The sequence below is a fragment of the Typopeltis vanoorti genome, chromosome 3 (genome assembly GCF_054136105.1).
Source record: "Typopeltis vanoorti isolate ZY-2024b chromosome 3, IOZ_Tvanoo_1.0, whole genome shotgun sequence".
Lineage (NCBI taxonomy): Eukaryota > Metazoa > Arthropoda > Arachnida > Uropygi > Thelyphonidae > Typopeltis > Typopeltis vanoorti.
In genome coordinates, this window is record NC_143551.1 from 153,392,942 (window position 1) to 153,409,265 (window position 16,324).

Sequence of the window (16,324 nt, forward strand, 5' to 3'; positions counted from 1 at the left end):
ACATTAATCAAGCCAGGCAGATTTTTTATGTGAAAGCCTTTTTTAATATAAGAATCTTTGTATAATCCGAAAACTCTGCTCTAACAACCAAACATGGAACTATTTTCAAGCAATTTTCAGGCCTCCAATAAGCGCGGCGGTGGACTCACATCGATCGATGATATTTACCTCTCACCTAAAGATAATTACAAACATCCATGCCCACCATAGGATATTCGAAACCGCAGCCTGTTGGTTGGAGAACGGGTACGCTAACCACTTTGCCAATAACATAAAAATCATACGGCATCATATGTTAATGATGACAAAATCATCACGCGATGTGAAAGAGTACTCAGGAAAATAATCATGGAGCAAAAGGTCAAAGCAATAGACGTAGACTGATGAAACGCTGGAAGAATTGCGGTCAAGTCTTGAGTTTTACCCTCTGTTTCATCGTGAAGAGTATCTTCTTTAAAACCAATCCAGCACGAGCTGTGCATTTTCAGTTACAGCCGGGACACATTTTACGGAAATTCATGGAAATCGTGCTATCTGCACTTGATGCTAGTGGTAATGAACTGACTGAATGACATTCACTTGTAATGCAGTCAAAGTGTGCTTGTAGGAAATGTGATTTTATATGTTTTCCTTCCTTTTCATCATACACTAATCACAAGGATTTCGATCTGGGAAATGTGAAAATATATAAAACTCATGATTAGTTAAAAATTGACTACAAGATATTAACTACGAATCTCTTCCTTGGCAAGGTTTGATTATAAAAAATCATACAGAATGAAAATAGGTTCCTTCCAGGCAGGCACCTCGCTATTGGCGAGTGACTCAAGTCATGGAAAAGGTCATAATACGTTACATAAATTCCTTACATCTCTTTTAGAATTTGCTTAGCTTTGCTGATGTGAAGTCAGCCCAAATCAGAGATTCCAATTGTGTAGATAAGTTATGGATAATTTTCAAACAGTTTTAGGAATTAACACCCCATTTTATTGACAATTGCCTGTCCGTGACTCTTCCACATGATGATCGAGGTTAATTTCATACAATTTCAAGTCATATATCAAGATCGGGATCTCATTAGAAAAAATATTCTTATTAAGAGATGCTAGTGGTAACAAGAGAAGTAGTTTCTTTCTGATTCTGATAAAGAATCAGAAAGAAACAAATCATGAGAAGTATGTCTACTATTTGTCAAGCCAAATTTATACAGTTTTAAAGGTACACTTACCACGGTATCTACCATGCCTTTTCGAGCCTGTTTCAATGCTGCTGTGTAGCCGAATACGTCATACGTGCCGTCTTCTTCGCACAGCTCAAGATTATTATCGATGCATAAATAAGCCCCTGTCCTGCCGCATCCATCACTATAAGAAGAAAGCTATATTTCAATTAATGGGATTAGCAAAAAGAAATACATTAGTAATACAGTTAATGAAATGTTCTTCATCTGAAAGCATGAACATTTAACATAACTTGTGCTTAACATCAAGTATGAATTGAGTTCATTTAGTATCAACAGATGAAAATCAGAACATTTCATGATGATTGTTTCATTAGCTGTGTTTATATTTAAGTTAATAATTAGAAAATGTAAATACAGCAGTTGAATTGGAGTGGCCTCTCTCATATTTCGTAGAATTCTCCGCTTTCAACTTCGTTTATTATGCTGTCTGAATATTCTCTTTTTCTCTCTCTGTCTCTTATAATAATAATAATAATAATAATAATAATAATAATAATAATAATAAAGGCCTTTATCGAGGCCTTTATTATTATTATTATTATTATTATTATTATTATTATTATTATTATTACTTGGAATGGTGCAAACAACTGTATTGATGCGAATCCTTCCAAAAATTGGTAAAATGTTTCATCATTTTTGATAGCCACATTTTCTTTCCCAGCAAAATCACTTTTCGCGTTCATATTACTAGTAGAATTTCCTTTAGGGGAGGTCATCTTCCACAGTACTGAAGACCACATGATTGCTTTAAGTAATACTTGAACTTGCACTCTGGAGATGCTTATTTTTGTCAATTTGTTGTAAAGGGTGTCCCAAAATTCACGCAAGATTTAAATTTAGTGTCATTTGTGCGGTAAAGTGTTGCCAACGAGAAAAAAAAAGACAGCATGACAGCTGACAGTTCAGGGTTATTAAAAATGGAGCGCTACACGAAAGAACAACGCATTTTCATTGTTCAGCAATATTTTAAACATAATGAAGGTTTGGCAGCTACAGTTTGCAATTTTCGTACAAAATATGGTCAGAATAGTGATTTAACTTCATCAACTGTGAAAAGATTAATTAAAAAATTCAAGGAAACTGGATCAATTAGTGATCTTATACACTCTGGCCGTCCTTCAACAAGTCGTTCAACAGAAAACATCGAAGCAGTTCGTGAGAGTGTTGTTGAGAGTCCAGGAAAATCAATTCGGCACAGTGGTCTTGAATTGGGCATTTCGAGAAGCTCTCTACAGCGTATTCTCACGAAAGATTTGCATCTTTATGCTTACAAAGTTCAATTGACTCAAGAACTGAAGCCTACTGACCACACACAGCGAAGAAGTTCGTTGAATGGATTATGGAACAACAACAAGTGGATGCTTATTTTTCGAACAAAATCATCTTCAGCGATGAGGCTCATTTTCATCTTGATGGCTTCGTTAATCGACAAAATTTTCGCATTTGGGGTTCAGAAAATCCACGAGTGATTGTTGAGAAACAAATGCATCCACAACGTGTCACTGTTTGGTGCAGTTTTTGGGCTGGAGGCATCATCGGTCCATTCTTCTTCGAAAATGTGGCTGGTAAGGCAATAACAGTTAATGGTGCTCGCTATCGCGACATGATAATCCAGTTTTTTGTGCCTAAATTGCAAGATATGGATGTGGACGACATGTGGTTTCAACAAGACGGTGCCACATGCCATACAGCCCGAGAAACAATTCAATTACTGCATGAGTCATTTCCTGGTCGTGTAATTTCCCGTTTTGGTGATCAGAATTGGCCGCCCAGATCATGTGACTTAATGCCGTTGGACTTTTTTCTTTGGGGTGTTTTGAAGTCTAAGGTTTATGCCAACAAGCCCATGACCACCCACGCCTTGAAGGAGGAAATTGAGCGCTGTGTCAACGAAATTCAGCCACATTTATGCAAAACTGTCATGGAAAATTTCGACAAAAGAGTGCGTATGTGCCAGCAAAGCCATGGAGGCCATTTACCCGATATGCTATTCCATGCATAACCCTATACTGTATACTTTATGAATCAATAAGAAATTACAATTTTTAATTAAAAACCTGTGTTTTCTATCAAAATTACTTCTTGCGTGAATTTTAGGACACCCTGTATTAGTGATTTTATATGACTATGGTTTTAATATGTTATTGTTAGAATGCAAATCAGCAATAGTATATTTGAAGAATGGAATTAGAATTAGTAGATGTAATATCAGCTGTGACATAGCAAGAAAAAAGTTTTGATTGGGCTAGGAGTGCGATATTTAGCATTCCAAACGTCTGTGAATCTTGCTTTATTTTTTCTTGATAAGATGAGCAATGACTCACATTGGGCAAATTGAAAACACGCGCAATGTCCTTCTAATATTGTAAGAAACATTACTAAATGTTTTGCAACATGCCTTACTCTTTTTAATATATAATTTGTTTTTATCGTGCCATCATTTTTAATATTATTATGGCTGCGGAATCTGAAAAGCCTAATGCTTCCAAACATCTATGAATCTTGCTTTACTTTTTCTTGATAAGATGAGCCATGACTGACAATGAAAGAAACGGAGTCCACAATATCTATCTTGTACCACTCGCAACACGAAGAGAGAGAGAGAGAGAGAGAGAGAGAGAGAGAGAGAGAGAGAGAGAGAGAGAGAGAGAGAGAGAGAGAGAGAGAGTTGAGGTAGAAAAAGAAAGCAAATAGAGAGAGGTTAACTTTCAGCAAATACAACATTTTTCTTGGGCAGAAAAACCAGGACAAATGTTGTATTTGTATCCCTTCAGAAAGTTAACCCTTTCACTGTGTTGTATGTGTCTGTCATTCACCACGCAAATTATTCTTGAAACCTACCTACAGTGGACAATCAGTGGTCCGTTATTAGGATACCTGGATATATGTAGCCGTACCTTCCTTCGAAAATCTAAAAGAGCACTAGGAAACGGACTGGTATGTGTGGGCCAGCTTATATAATGAAGATGAGAAACCGTTCTTTCCTCTTCGCCCTGAAATTTAAAAGAAAATAAATGAAAAAACTTTTGAAAGTGCTTATGGGTATAAATTTTAAACATTAAATACGGAAACCAATAAATCTAGTTTTTTTTTAATGATCAGTAGGTTGTTTCTATCATGTTTAAAATGCTTGTATTAAGTGCTAAACATTTGGTTTAATTTCAAGAGAAATTTTACCTTAAAATATCTTTTGAGTAGGGGATCATATTTAAAATGTAAGTTATTATATAAGCCTACGAAGCTTTCTTGTTCGATGATATCTATTTATATTTGGAAGAAATTAGTAAAACTCGAATTTATTATTGATAATGATCAATTTCATCAGCCTGTATTTTCAACCCACTACACGGCGAAGGCCTCTCCATTGCGGTAGGTTCGGATGTACTTCACCCATGGTGACCCAGTTCACTTTGGCAGAGTGTATCTATGCTTGGATGAATGAATGCATGAATGCATGACAATGACAAACCTCGATGCATAGGCAAGATTCGAACAGGCAGCCTCTTGGGTGGAGAGCGGATACGCTAACCACTCGGCCAACCAGGCTGGCGATTTTATTATTACTCTAATTTATTGCCAAATATCCTATTATCTGAATTCTCATATAGAAAATGCAGGTAAACTGCTGAAAAAATGGAACTCGTTTAGAATATTCAAAAGCTCACCTTTCCTTTTAACTTGGGAAGTTCATTGGTTCATTTTCTCAAAACAAAAAAGTGAAGTTAATGTAATAGAAATGCATGGTGTACCTCACAGTTGTTCTTCTGATATTTCTATCACCGATGCCAACAACCTGCGATGCAGAGAGACAGCAAAATATCAAAACATAAGCATAAATCCCTTGGTAACTGCAAATGAAATACTACACGATGAACATACCTCACGGTATATGTTTAAAATGATCTTCGTTGCCAACCACGTTGCTGTTGAGATGTCTTACAATTGAACGTTTTACTGCTCGAAAGTTTCGAAGGATTACAAGAATGTGGTGAACACTGGGTTAATGTACAAAAATAATTTCAAAATTGCCCACTAATAAAAACAAAAACCACAGGTTTTAGTCACGTCAGCAAGGAGGCCATATACGAGGGGGGGTTGAAAGGTTCTGATAAATACCTAGAACAAAAATTATATTAAAGCAACTCTTCTTATATATCCTGAAGGAAAAGAACAAATGATTACAATTTCATGAAACATGGGGGTTAAAGGGTTCTAAGATATGTTCTTTCTTATGATTATATAAGTTACTTTAATATAATTTTTGTTCCAGGTGTTTATCAGAACTTTTCAGCTTCCCCCCCCCTCCCCCCTTCGTAACTGATCCACCTTTACTAAACTACTTTTAGGAAACATCAAACATCAAGATATCCTAGGATCTCACGACTCAAGCATGAACCACATATTTCTCCTGGTGCTTTCTAATAAGTTTTGCAAAAACATCATGGTACAAAACTTGTCTTCTTTTTTTTATTAAACTGTCTTAAAAATACTTGTACATGCGCGTTGACGAACAATTGCTACTGATGTCTGGACTGAATAACTGTATGTGAATTTTGAATGGTGGATGTTGTAATAACTGAAAATATCATCTCGAGCGAACTTTGTCTCTTCTGTGAAAAGCACACAAAAGAAATTTTGGCATCTGTGCACCGTTGTATGTAGAAACTACTGACCAGAAGATAATGATTGTGTTGTAAAAGTGTTTGAGCTGGCTCGCAATGGAAGGAATAAAGTGGATTTTCATTAATAGTATGGGTGTCATTTTGAATCATATCAAGATCAAGATAAGATAAGGATTCATCACATCATGAGTATGGAATGTTTGGAATTTCCCTGGGGCCACACCTGTCTGTGACATCACGTTGGTGTTTTGGTTTGCATATGGAATTCTGGGTAATGGTTTATGTATAGAATTCTGAGTAATGGTTTATGTATGGAATTGTGGGTTATGGTTAGAGATAAGGAAAACGTCATTCTTTTGGCTTGAGTATGGAATTCTGGGTAATTGTTCACATATGAAATTATGGCTGATGGTTAGAGATAAGATAGAGTATGGAATCCTTGGAATTTTCCTAGGTGACACATCCGTCAATGACGTTACGTTGTGTCTTTGGTTCGAGTCTGGAATTGTGGGTAAATGTTTGAGTATGGAATTCTGGGTGATGCTTAGAGTATGGAATTCTGACAAGATTGAGATGTTGATAACAAGAATTAGATAAGTGACAAAGACCCCATCACTTTGCTTCGAGTGATGGGGTCTTTGGCTCAATTGTGGAACTATGGGAAAATATTTGTCGGTAGATAGCTGTAGACATTTTCTAAAATAATTAACTACTAGATATCAGTGGTGCTCCCATTAAACACACACACACACACACACACACACACACACACACACACACACACACACACACACACACACACACACACACACACACACACACACACACACACACACACACACACACACACACACACACACACACACACACACACACACACACACACACACACACACACACACACACACACACACACACACACACACACACACACACACACAATTTTTTCTTTCTTATTCACATTTTCTTTTATATTCGCATTTTCTAAAATAAAAATAATTAAATACCACACACACATTTTTTCTTTCACATTTTTCTTGTCAATAGGTTGTAGTTAGACATTTTCTGAAATAATTAACTACTGGATATCATTGGTCTCCCACTCAAACACACACACACACACATCTTTTTTTCTTTCATGTTCACATTTTATAAAATAATTAATTACTGGAATCTCAGTTTTACTGCTTCTATGTCATGTTTAAGATCTTAAAAACTTCATTACTTTTCTAATTAAATGTTAACTTTTTTAAAATTCTAAGCTGAATAAATATTCTTAAATATGGAGAACACATCAATGACACCTTAATTTTTCATTTAAGTTTAAAATTATGCATTTATTTGACTGAAATATTATTTACAAGTATATTCACAATGAAAAATTCAAACATCTAATTACCTAGAAATATTTCACAAGATTTATCTCTTTTGCTAATTTTCTGAAGAAAGAAAAATTTGAAAGGGTTTTGGATTCACTCATTTTTTTTTATTTTGCAGGATACACAACACAGTACAGTACAGTACGGTACAGCAAACACACACAAACATGATGACCTGTGGCCTGATAGAACGAATTGCAGTAAATAAATTGAAAATGCAGTTGATTCTTGTTATCCATTTCCTGAATCTTGCAACATTCACACTGTGGCTCATGGCTGTTTTCCCATGGTTGTGTATGTTCTCTCTCTATTTTACTTTTAGATGATGAAGTTGGGATTTTGAGCTTTAGTGGCCAGATGTTGATGCATCCTCAGAATTTGCTAATTCCATATATATCTCTACTTCCAAAAAATCAGTTGTTGAAATAGGCGATCTCTTTGCTGAGGTTTCAGTTATAAAAATACTACTGTAAGATTTCAAAGTAAAATAAAGAAAAACAAGTAATCATCGCAAAAAATATAGAAGCATATCAAAAGCCTGCATCGAGCGATGCGAATTTTCAGGTTGCAGCATTCCAAATGATGAAAACAATATGGGTGTGAATGTCAAAACTTTGAAAAGCTGATGAATTTCTTGCTTGATGTGATCAACAGCAACAGTTGAAAGAGTTTTTTCTCTGATGAACAATGTTTGGTCTACTGATCGAATCTGACTTTTAACTGAAAACACTAAACGTCTCCTTCAAATAAAAGGGAATTCAGATGTGAATTGCTCGAATTTCTATGAACTGAAAATATGAATGGTACAATTATAATGGATAAATATTTATTTGAAGGTAAATATTTTATTTTTCTTTACAATATTTTTTATGATCGACATTGATGTCGCATATTGTTTTCAAGAAATATGGTAACCATACTTTCAGACACTTGTTAAGTTTGAAGTCTTAATTTCTGTTTAGTTATGAATGAAAAAAAAACTATGAGTGCAAATTACTAAACGTAGTGCAATCTGTCACACTATAGTGTGAAATTAACGGAAGGGGATAGTGGTGACTTTACTTTACTTTCCATGACGTCATTAAGTAGAGAACATTCACAACCATGAAAAGAGCCATGAGCCACAGTACGAACGTTGCAAGATTAAGGAAATGGGCAGAAACCTATAAGAAACAAGATTTCAACTGCATTTTCAGTTTATTTACTGCAATTCATTCTTTCCGACCACAGATTATCTTGTTTATGTATGTGTTGTGCTGTACTGTTTTGTGTATCCTGTAAAGAAAAAAAATGAGTGAACTCAAAATTTTTCTTTCTTCAGGAAAATAGCAAGAGAGAAAAATCTTGCAAAATATTTCTAGGTTTGAATTTTTGCATGTTTGAATTTTTCATTCTGAATAATATTTCAGCCAAATAAATGTGTAATTGTAAACTTAAATGAACAATTAGGGTATTATTGATGTGTTCACTATATTTTAGAATATTTATTCTGCTTTGAATCTGTAAAACAAAATTAACATTTAATTAGAAAAGTAATGAAGTTTTTAAGATCTTAAACATGATGTGGAAGCAGTAAAACTGCGATTCCAATAATTAATTATTTTAGAAAATGTGAACGTGAAAGATAAAAAATGTGTGTGTGTGTGTGTGTTTGAGTGGGACACCAATGATATCCAGTAGTTAATTATTTTAGAAAATGTCTAACTACAACGACAAGAAAAAATTGAAAGAAAAAAAATGTTTGTGTGTATGTGTGTTTGAGGGGGTACTACTGATATCCAGTTGTTAATTATTTTAGAAAATGTCTAATAAGATAGAGTATGGAATCTTAGAGATAAGATTCCATACTCTATCTTATCTCTAACCATCAGTGAAAGATAAAAAATGTGTGTGTGTTTGAGTGGGACACCAATGATATCCAGTAGTTAATTATTTTAGAAAATGTCTAACTACAACGACAAGAAAAAATTGAAAGAAAAAAAATGTTTGTGTGTATGTGTGTTTGAGGGGGTACTACTGATATCCAGTGGTTAATTATTTTAGAAAATGTCTACTGCTATCTATTGACAAATATTGTTCCCATAGTTCTACAATCGAGCCAAAGACCTCATCACTTGACCAAATATCCTCCCAAAATTCCAATCTCTAGTCATTACCCATAAGGCCACATGCACACAAAAAGCTGATCTCACTGACAAATACCGACACATCCCAGAATTCCAGGCTCTGACCATTACCTAGAAGTCCATACTTGAACTAAAGACACAACATGATGTCACTTATCTAATTCTTATCTTATTAACATCGCAATTTTGTTCCATACTCTAATTATTACTGAGGATTCCACGCTCTGACCATTACCCACAATTCCACACTCTGAACCAATGACACAATGTAACATCGCTTATCTAATTATTTTTATCTTATCAACATGTCAATTTTGTCAGAATTCCATATTCTAATCATCACCCAGAATTCCATACTTGAACCTTTGCACACAATTCCACATTCGAAACAAAGACACAATGTAACGTCATTGATGGATGTGTCACCAGGGAAATTCCAAGATTCCATACTCTATCTTATCTCTAACCATCACCCACAATTCCATATGCGAACCATTACCAAGAATTTCATACAAGAACCAAAACACACAACGTAACGTCAGAGACAGATGTGGCCCCCAGGGAACCAAACATTCCATACTCATGACGTCAAGAATCCTTATCTTTCCTTGATCTTAATCTTGATTGATCTGGTTCAAAGTGCCACCAATACTTTCATGTAAGACTTTCTACACAACTGCCTCTTCACTGCAGTCCTCTGTTTTACTAGATTCAGTATGTCTTCCTCAGTTTCTGATACCCTCACGATTCTTTATCTCCCTCCCCGCTTTGTTTTGTGGTGCAGAAACTGTGCCACGCTCAAAAAGGCGATGATGAAGACGAGCGAATTTTCGAGAGGAAGGAATAGGGAGATCCTAGAGAAAGACTCTTGATGAAGCCGACGATCTTCATTTGTATTTCCGTTGCGGTGTCCATAATAAAACGTGCATGTTATAAGAGGTGCATGTCATAAGAATTTAGTAAACATGAACTAACTCTCGATTACAAAACATCATCGTATGACTGACAGAAACACTGACGCAAATTGCAATCTGATTTATATGTTGTAAGAGCGTTCAGGCTACAACTACAAAGCCTCTTACTTGGAATGCAAGACTTCCGGATACATGTTTATAGGAACCTTTTCGTCAATTCTGGCACTTTGAATAAGCCTGTGAACTTTATGATGGGATGTGAAATTGTCCTGCATATTGGTAGATATAAACTTAAAACAAAAACACAATTAAATAAATATGTAATTTAATCAGAGGCATATAGAAAATACTTTTTAAATAAGTAAAATGTTTTACTATAAGTTTAATTAAAAATTCCTTATTGTGAATGAATTATATTCTCCGCTATAATAAGCCTGTTCATCATGAATGTTCGAGGGGGAAAAATAACATTTAATGTAGTCAAACGGTTAACAAAGTACCTTAGGGAAATACTTTTTTAAAGTATATTCTGTCATTATTATAAACTAATTGTAGTTGGAAAGAATTACTAAAATGATATTAGCAATGGAAAGCTTCTCTTTCCCTTGTATAAAGAATGCCTCAAGCACTTCACTTTTTTTAGAGGTAGTCTGTCCATTGGCATGCAATGGACAGGTCCTGGCTAATTCTATCCACGTGGTTGCCGACTATTGAAGGTGTATTTTCTGATTGGTTTGGTGATTTTTTTTGATGGTGGGGGAGGGTAAAATACGGTACTTGATTGTTTAGGGGGGGGGGAAACTCTGCTACCATAGGAGACCGGTCAAATCGATTCGATTCGATTCGATCACAGGTCTTTCAAACAAATTGCATCCATGTCTATTGAGTTTCGAAGACTCTCTATTTTAAATAATCAAAGAACATTTGTAATAAAAATATGGACAAATTATATATAAATTTTTACGGAACAAATGATTGGGATATTTTGACTTTAATTTAAAAACATTTAAATTGAGTTCAAACTTTTTTTGTTCATATTTTTGTCTTGTTTTGTCTTTTATTACTGCAAACATCTTAAAACCCCCCGATTCATTATTATTAGAATATTAAAAAAATGAAATGAAATAATATTTTAATGGCATTTCACAGATATCAATGCCAAAGTGGGATTCATTCGAATAATACTGTGACATGGAAGTTTATGAAGATCTTTAAGGTAGGAGACGATTTTAATAGCCCAGTGTGGTTACTGATGGAGTATCTTGAAAAGGGACATGCTTGATTGCTATAGCAAAGCTCCCGGATTAACTAACGTTTAGGAACCGACAGTTTTAAAAATGTATGAAATAGTTCCAACTTTCTCATGGATGGGAATGACAAAAATGGTTCGAATACTGAATATTCAACAGCTATCGTCTGATAAGAAGATAAGAAGGGATACATCAGAACAAATAGAAGAGCAATATAGAAGAAAGTGTAATGAGGTGAAAAAAGCAGTCAGAATTGGATAAGATGAAATGGTTAGAAGCAAATGCAACAATATAGAACAGTACTATGGAGAGCATAAAACAAGGGAGGTATACAAAATGATCAGAACCATTAATAGAAAGTGGTAACCAAAACAGACCACAATTAAAGATGAAAAAGGCAAAGTATTGATGAATAAAGAAAGAATTGTACAGCTGTAGACAAGATAATGTAGTGAGTTATATGAAATAAAACTAGATTCAGATAGCGTTGGGAAACTGACTGAAGAATTGAAGCAAATATCACCACCAGGTAATGAGCATGATATGGACATTTTAAGAAGAGAGGTAGAAAAAGCAATAGGACGGCTAAAACATAACAAGAGTCCTGGTAACGATAACATTACTGGAGAAATGATTAAATATGGTAGTGAAAGTATGGTTACAGAAATGCACCAACTATGTAATATGGTATGGAAAGAAGGGAAATGCCAGAGGAGTGGGTGAAATCAATATTAGTAACATTATACAAGAAAGGAAATAAGCCAGAATGTAAAAATTATAGAAGAATTGCCTTGATAAATCACCTTGGTAAAGTGATGATGATCATATTGACAAAAAGATTGAGAACACAATTGAAAGCATACCTTGCAGACGAGCAAGCAGGATTTAGGATGGATAAAACTACAATTCAACAGATTTTGACAATGAGGTTAATAACAGAGAAAACTAGCAGAAAAAACAAAAACATATATACTTGCTTTGTTGATTTTCAGAAAGCATTTGACAGTGTTGACCAGAAAGTGACATTAGCAGTTCTGGAATCCTATGGAATTGATAAAAAAACTAATAGCTATATTAAAAGATGTTTATCAGAATGCAGTTTGCAGCAGTTAGAATAGGTGATGATTTGGGGAAATGGTTTAAAACAAGCAGAAGTACTAGACAGGGAGACCCAATATCACCAAGCATTTTCATCGCACATTTAGAAAGAGCAACGGACAAACTGAAGGAAGTGCCAAAGGAATATCTGTACACGGAATGATAATAAACAATCTGAGAATTGCAGATGACATTGTTATTATTGAAGAAGACGAAAGAGAAATACAAAAAAACACTGAAACTGTTAAATGAGGAAGGGAAGAGATTTGGACTTGTTATGAACTTGGAAAAAACAAAGACAATAGTATTTGGTGAGAACATGAAACAAAAGATACAGGTGATGGAACTGATATAGAAAATGTAGAACAATTTACATATTTGAGAAGTAAACTGACATATGACTTGGACTGTAAAAAAGAAATATAGATCAGGATTGCAAAGGGAAAAACAAATTTGAAGGCCATAGATGACATCTGGAAAAGTAAAGTGATCAGCCTGCAAACAAAACTAAGAGTACTGGAAACATGTATCTTCAGCGGTATACTATATGGATCTGAAACATGGGTAATACATAAGGGATCAAGAAAAAGAATTTTGGCATTTGAAAGAACTTGTTACAGGAAGATTCTAAGAATAGGATGGGTACAGAAAATCACCAATGAAGAGCTCTATCAGAAGATACAACCAAAACAAAATCTAATGCAGAAGATTATAAAAAGGAAGCTGCAATTATTTGGACACATCTGTAGAATGAGGAGGACCGGAAGATAAAGACATTTATGTTTGGTATTTTGGATGGTTAAACAGAAGAGGTAGACAGAAAATGAATAGACGATATAAAAGACTGCTGTGGAATGGGTGTACAAAAACTGCGACACTGTGCACTGGACAAAGAAAGGTGGAAGAAGATAGTGAAGCAGGTATCGGACATCAACGGGCTGTGAACCCATGGTTCGTGATGATGATGATATCATTGGTAAAATAATAATTGTAAGAGCAGTTAAGATTTATACTTTTTTTCTTTCTTCTTTTTACTTTTCAACAGTCCTGATAAATAATTTAGCCATGAAGGAAACTTATTAAGTCGAAATTATAAACAACAAAACTCTCACAACAAATCAGAAGTAAAAAAAAATAGCAAATTAAATAATTTCTGTCAGAATGCGCTATCCTTAAATGAGATTGGACTAGAGGTGATGAAAATAATATCTGTGATGGAAGGGAAGGGTAGCTTAATTCATAGTTTGAGAACAGCGCTAGATCTTATACAAATATCTATCAAATTTCTGTTAGCATTTTAAAGCATGTTGCATCAATGATACTGTTGCACGTTATACTGAAAATTACGGAGTCCATACTCGGTGATGATGCTCTTTAACTGAACTAGGATCCATTTCCTGCTTTTGCACACAATAGAACATTTGTAAGTTTTAGTGGTGAGTTAGCCAGTCTCAAAAGGAGTACAAAAGTTTTCGTTTCCAGAATCTCGGAGTTTTCTTACGCGTTGAAAAACAGACAAACCAGACATAAAATAGACACAGTTTACAGACATAATACACTCGTCACATTCCCTCAGTTGCTCTGACATAATCTAAACAATCAATCCAACCAAACAACTATTCAAATGTAAAACTTATTCAATATTTTATAAGGAAGGGGCATTCAACAACACAAGTATCATATAGATCGGAAGCAAGAGCATAATGTGCTTGTTTTTCATTATTCGCTGAATAGAAGGATTCAAGTGGAAAATCCAATCAAGGAAATTTTATGTTTTATAAAAGCACACTCGGTTTCTCCCACGCACTTCGCTGGGCTGAACTTCAGAGAGAGAAGAAAGAGACAGATTTTCTGAGTATTTTCCAATTCTTTTTCTCCCATAGGCAGATAAATATATCGATAGTAAATAAATATATTTTTAAATAAATCCAACTCATTTTTCTGTATTAGACTCTCAAGGGACTTGCGTATACTTCATATATTTGAAAAATAACAATCACACATTCTTATTAAAATCCGAATACTTCCTCTTCGACTTCCGAGATATTTCCTAACATCATTATATAAAAATAATATTTAGAACACAGTAAGCGAAGTCTCCTATGAAAATTAATATTCTAGAACAGGGGTTTCTCAAACTGTGTTCCGCGAAAAGTTCTGGAATTTGTCATTTTAGTTTTCTAAGCATTTTTCATGAATAAATATTTTATAGTAAAAATATTCTGAGGAGAATAATATTCGTGAATATGTCGAAAAGCTCAGAGCCAGAACACCTAATAACATCTGTGTATCGTTTCGTATCATGTCCTCTGTTCTCAAAACTGAAGGATATGACATCTGTGTAGCAAATGTCAGTGACCAAGCGGCATATATTTAAACATGGAAATATTCATGAATTATCGTTAATTTTTCACACATTGAAATCTTTCAACAATCGGGAAACAGAATACCGCCGTTTATGACCGATCATAAAAATTGCCTGCAAGCCGATTACAACAATGGGCGGAGTGTTCTCAAAACTGAACGAAATAACATCTGCGTTGCAAATGTCAGTGACCAATCAGCAAGGAAGTATAAAGAAATATTTTCCACTGAAATTGAAGATCAAGGTAGTCTGTATCCGGTTCTCAAATCTATTACTACTGAATACTTTCTTCGCAAGTTCGTATTGCAGTGTGTAAGTGCTTGTTCTGAAACCGGAGTGCAGTAATTTTTTTAAAAGTAATAGGAATACAGAGTTAAAATCTAATATGAATAAGAGACAAGGCGCTTTGTTTAATTTTGGTATTAAGAAATCTCTTATTGAAGGTGTTTGTGACGGAACAGATAGTGAGTCATCCACCTCAAACCTACAAAGATCTCCAGGATGTACAAAAGGAGGGGAAAACTACCAGCACACAGGAGAAAAAGTCTGCATTCACTTGTAAGTACTTATAATAATATTATAAATATATCTGGTGATCAGAATGGGATATGCCAATGAAAATCAGCACAAATTAATTTAATGATGTTTGCCTGAAGAAACTACGACATGCTGCAAGATTTCATTAGTCCAGTGATTGATAACTAATTTAAATGTAATTTATATTTGTTAACATGCCACACCGTATACATAAGTGTACTAATACTCTTTATGATTATGCCATAATTAATTATTAATACTTATGTTAATGTATGAACTTTAAAAAAATTTGGAAAGGTATTTACTAGTAAATTTGTTGGTACCCGGTCCTCGGGAAAAAAAAAAAATCAGTTAACGCCTTTTTATTCCCGTATATAGGGAGTAGGCGAGGCGACTTTTAAAAAATAATTCTTACTCTTTTAACTAATTTTATAATTAATATCTGATTTTTTCGAACTGTTTAATTTTTGTTACTGAACATTTTATCAAATTATTCTTATTACAATTGCTTTTACATTATTTGATACGGTTTCGTACTTTTCTTACAAGTATTGTTACAATGCATATTTACTTTTGCATGTTGCAGTCTTTTTTACTCTTTTGCATTATTCATTTACTTTTATATTATTCGACATTTCTTATTTATAATCTTATTGTTTTTCATACTAAAGTTACCTTTACAACACAATTCTATTTGTTTTTATTATAGCTCTGACAAATATTGGAATTTGAATATTATTGAAAAATACCCATGGATTCTTATTTAAAGACAGAAATTTTAACACAA

General features: G+C 34.3%; 1 protein-coding gene and 1 long non-coding RNA gene across 2 annotated transcripts in view; one reads left to right on the top strand and one right to left on the bottom strand.

Moving 5' to 3' along the window:
- Positions 1 to 16,324, top strand: part of LOC150108669 (uncharacterized) — a 114,957-nt gene that overhangs the window by 88,988 nt on the left and 9,645 nt on the right. The window lies entirely within an intron of this gene.
- Positions 1 to 16,324, bottom strand: part of LOC150108671 (receptor-type tyrosine-protein phosphatase kappa-like) — a 381,085-nt gene that overhangs the window by 39,225 nt on the left and 325,536 nt on the right. The window contains exons 7-8 of the mRNA XM_090390918.1: positions 4,088 to 4,239; positions 1,229 to 1,364 (exon numbers count right to left, since the gene is read on the bottom strand). Of these exons, the coding sequence (XP_090247044.1) occupies positions 1,229 to 1,364; positions 4,088 to 4,239 (288 nt within the window). The remainder of the gene's footprint in view (positions 1 to 1,228; positions 1,365 to 4,087; positions 4,240 to 16,324) is intronic.